At 36.4% G+C, this 4,406-nt stretch overlaps 1 protein-coding gene across 2 annotated transcripts; it reads right to left on the bottom strand.

Annotated features, from left to right (window-relative positions):
* Nucleotides 1–287: 287 nt before the first annotated feature.
* On the bottom strand, nt 288–3,812 carry LOC107832792 (putative glucose-6-phosphate 1-epimerase). Of its 2 annotated transcripts, XM_016660670.2 has the most exons (9): nt 3,583–3,812; nt 3,356–3,490; nt 2,418–2,492; nt 1,805–1,861; nt 1,564–1,721; nt 1,340–1,471; nt 1,132–1,234; nt 856–955; nt 288–760 (listed from the first exon to the last, which is right to left on the bottom strand). In XM_016660670.2, exons 2-9 carry the CDS (start codon nt 3,431–3,433, stop codon nt 573–575), a joined length of 891 nt encoding a protein of 296 aa, XP_016516156.1. In that variant the 5' UTR covers nt 3,434–3,490; nt 3,583–3,812; the 3' UTR covers nt 288–572. The 2 variants fall into 2 exon arrangements, with proteins under 2 accessions (XP_016516156.1, XP_016516157.1); XM_016660671.2 differs by lacking the exon at nt 3,583–3,812 and having other exon boundaries at nt 1,564–1,734; nt 2,418–3,486.
* Nucleotides 3,813–4,406: the final 594 nt, after the last annotated feature.

The following is a 4,406-nucleotide window of genomic DNA, read 5'->3' as shown; positions in this document are numbered from 1 at the left end:
TAAACGCATGTATCAATTAGTTTAGGTCATAACTCACTTTTTTACTTTTGTTTTGTTTGTAAATACTTGTTATGTTAAACTTCTTAAGAGTGTATAAGATTTTTAAGTTGGTTAAATATTTTTTGTTAAAATTAATAAATATATAAATTTGTTGAAGTAAAATTTGTTAATGTATATAGATAAAATTCTAAAAATTAAAAGTAAATAGTTGTTTTTTTTTTTTACAAAAATTTCCAACTTTGATTAAAAAAGGGTGTCAATGACTATTTTGAGGTCACATGATGACTAAAACTGAGTAGCGAGCAAATTCTATTTACCGGTGCCGATTATACAAGTGGTTACTATGCTTTTTGACTGAACCCGCTTATATAAAATCTTGGGTCTGTTACTGTTCTTCACTATATGTTTAATTGACGTCACCTCCTCACCAATAAACGGGGCAGGTCAATACATAGAACGTTAAACCAAAGAACTGCAGAATCATCTTATCAAGTTTATCTTTACATATAAACATATGACAGCAACATAACACATAAGAGAAGCCCAATATGTAGCTTATATTTAAGTTCAGCTCAAACCATTTGAGGATCCAATTGCCCACTACAATAGCTTGAAGAGACAGCAACAATCTCTTGACAGCATTTCCATTCTTGATGAGGTTTCAGCTCAATTGGCTTTTCAAAGGCTGCGGAATCTACTAACATCATAATCTTGTAGTCAGAAATAGCCTTAGGTATTTTGTCCCATGGATTCCAAACAACTGTCAGTCAAAATGAAGATTCAATATAAACTACAGAGGGAATACAATGCCCAAAAGATATAAAAATAAATAACTAGTTAACAGATTTTGCAGACCTGTATCTAGTAGGCCTTCCTTTCGCAGAACGAAAGTTCTCTTTTTCTCATGGTCTATAATGGCAATTTTTGGTGGTGAACTCAAGTAAACACGATGGACCTGACACACATTTAGCAATATTCAGTAACGAGAAATCCTAGTTTCTCACCAAATGCTACACACGAGAAGAAATTTAGATTAACCAGCCAGCAATACTTAACTTTTACAGACTTTAACGCGAGAAAATTTAAGATCAAGCAAAGCTTAGCCTATCAATCAGATACAGAGAAATATACCTCCCCGTCAAATGTAATAGCATCAGTTTGTTCAGTAAATCTCTGCCTTTGCAACAAAAGATCCAAGTAGTCAAGTGTCTCTAGACCTTCAATGCGCACCTCACTACAATCAACATAGTAAAATGTTAATGAATAACATGTCTTTTAAGCCTAATTGTAAAGATTATATGATGACTACGAATACAGCAACATAAGTTACTTCTCAGACCTGATATCAGATACTGACAAGTAATTTCTTAGGCCAAACTTAAAGGAAAGGGATTTGTTATCAGTATTCCTCACAGAGGGTATCAGCTTCAGCCTTCCAGGACCCAATGATACATGAAGCCGGAGTTCAAAACTGCATGAGACCACCATACATCACCATAAAATGCAGTGATCCTCCTAAAAAAGTTTCATTATTTGGTAACCACAATCACCACCTGAGCATACCTACAAGGCCAAGTTTTCAAATCTTTCCCAACGGGCTGACAGATGAGGTCAATAGATGATTGGCTTCCAGAGGAAGGTAGATGCAAAGGGCTACTAACTAATGACCACAGATTCTGTCTCACCAATCCATGCTGCAGAACTTGCCCTGTAGCACCAAGCTGCATAGACAAACTAAAGCTCTTGAATGAATGCATAGAATCAAGAAACAAGATTAATAAAAAATATTGGCAAGTGATCTCACCTGTGAAATTGAAACAGATATCCCGCCCCTATTTGCATTTGGAGATTTTGCAAGAGCCTAAAGAATGAAAAGGCACCAATATGTAAGCTAACGTTATCAGACCTCAGCAGCCACTTAGATAAATATCTCACTGATTAATGAAGCTTACGATATTCATACGTATACAAAATGGTGTATTAGTTCTTGCCATCTTCTGATAAAACTAAATAGACAACCATTTAGCGTTTGCTATCAAAACAACCACTATTTAGCAAGCAATATGGTGTGAAAACTAAGGTAATGCAGGCCACTTTGTAGTAGAGGTTAGAAAGAAACACATACAGCCTACAAAATTTAGGCCTAGAACACTTGAATGCAGCTGAAATGTATACACAAAGAACTATTAAATGACTGTGATTCAGTGTATGCAGTATGTGAACTGTAAATATAGGTTATGACAACGAGAAAGAAGCATATTCAGAAAACACATAGGCTTTGTTTTCTCCATGCAAGCTACAAGTATAAGCATGTATATCTTGGTGACTCCTTCACAATTTGTTTTCGTCCCATCACATAATTGCTTAAAAAATATAGCACGAAAAGACTATTAAATATGACCATCCATGTTGCATACCTTGGTACTTCTGAACAGTTGTTCCTCTCCTCGTTCATTCTTCCATGAGACAACTTGACCACCATACAAGAGTACCTATTTTTAACTTATTAAAATGGAGTTACATATACCAAACCATATAGAGAATCCTTCTGGTTCATGATTCAACCAGTCAGCAAATGTGACTTGATGTTATACTTCAGCCAGTACCATCTACAGCACGCACTAGCCATAAGCCTGAGTGTCGCCTCTAGTTCAAATGTTCCAAAACCAAGATATTCAAGGGAAAAAAGAATATGAAAAGTCTGAGGAAATGTGTTCTTAAACCAAACTAAACATTTCAAGCCTACCTCAAACAGGAAAGTTGTTCAGGAAAATACCAAAGAAGCTGAGATTAAAGTTTCAGAAGCGGTTCATATGCAGTTGCTTCTATATGTTACCTTTTGCATCCAAATCTAGTGGGAAGAAACAGGAGCTAATGAAGAAGCTAATAGGAACTAAAGAGGAATACAGCATAGTAGCTAGACTAGCCGGAGTTCATGGAATAGATGGTCCTATATTTTACACAGATATCAAAGTCTCCTTTAGTATGCACTTCATAGTCAGAGACATAATACAAGAAAATTTATATAAACCTTAACCAATTACTGGTCCCTTGAGATTAATTTCTCTGAATAAAAATGGAACTTTTTTTTATAGAAAACTAAGAACGCTTCATTCGGCGTGGTTATTATGGAGGACAAGCTGATGTCTATAAGCCGTAGCGTGAAATTTTTAGATTATTGCGATCTGAACTCCCTATATCCATTTATAACGAAAACTTATCCGATGGCCGGAGATGTACCCATCTGGCATAATAATTTGGGAAAGGCAGAATTGGATTAAATTCTTAATCCACAACAATATATCATGAATTTCAGAAATATTAAAGTGTAAACTTGTTGCAGTAAGAGAAAGACCTCCGCTGAGGAACCACCAGGCTCAGACAACAACACACGGGGAAAGCCATTGGAGTCATCTACTACATCAAAAGGCATCTGCTTTATTGGACTGAACAACCTCCACCTTATAATTCTCTTCACCCAACAATCCAGCTACAACAAACAAGAAACAACATGTAAGGAATTCGAAAAACAAAAAAGTACCTGATCACGGCATTAAAATGAAATGGGAAGATGAAAAGTACCTTGCTTTTTATCTGTCTTTATCACAATTGATATCAAGTTTGTACAAAAGTGGCTGTTTATATACAGAGAACTCTGAGTCATCATCGAGTAGGAACAAAGAAACAAAGTCTCTTTAGAGGAAGTTGAAGAGTTAAAGGTAACAGGAGATTCAAGGAAAGAAGACCCAATGAAGTTGAATTGCTATGTAGTTTGCGTCACCTTCAGATAAGGATGGGAATCTTTCATTCTTCCATTTTCAGGTTGATTGTTTTCGTGGATGTAAAAAGTACTACTCTAATTTAGAGTGCTTAGATTCTGTAACGACCCGAACGGTCGTTTTGAGCTGTAGCGCATCGCTCGGCGGTTTGAGACCTTGCGTAGCTTCACTTCATGTTTTATGACTCGTACGCGTAGTCGGAATCGAATTTCGGGAAGTTCAGAGTTGATTCGGATGAAAAATTCTAATTTCGGAAGGTTTAAGTTGGGAGAATTAACTAAGATTTGACTTTTGAGTAAACGACCTCGGAATCGGGATTTGAAGGTTCCAATAGGTTCGTATGATTATTTCGGACTTGGGCATGTATTCGGGTTGAGTATCGGGTGGTCCGGGAGCATTTCGGCGCTTATTGAAAGTTGGCATTTGAAGGTTTTAGGATTTCATAAGTTTGGTTTGAAGTGGATTTTGATATTATCGATATCCGTTTGAGGTTCCGAGCCTTAGAATAGGTTCGTATCGTGATTTGTGACTTGCACGCAAAGTTTGGCGTCATTCCGGAATGTTTAAGTATGAGTCGGATGCGTTCGTCGAAATTTGAATGTTTGAAAGTTTAAAGAAGGTTTCAAT

This window comes from Nicotiana tabacum, chromosome 12 (assembly GCF_000715075.1).
Source record: "Nicotiana tabacum cultivar K326 chromosome 12, ASM71507v2, whole genome shotgun sequence".
NCBI classification, from domain to species: Eukaryota; Viridiplantae; Streptophyta; class Magnoliopsida; order Solanales; family Solanaceae; genus Nicotiana; species Nicotiana tabacum.
The sequence above is the reverse complement of the archived record's forward strand: the minus strand, read 5'-3'. Positions and strand labels throughout refer to the sequence as shown.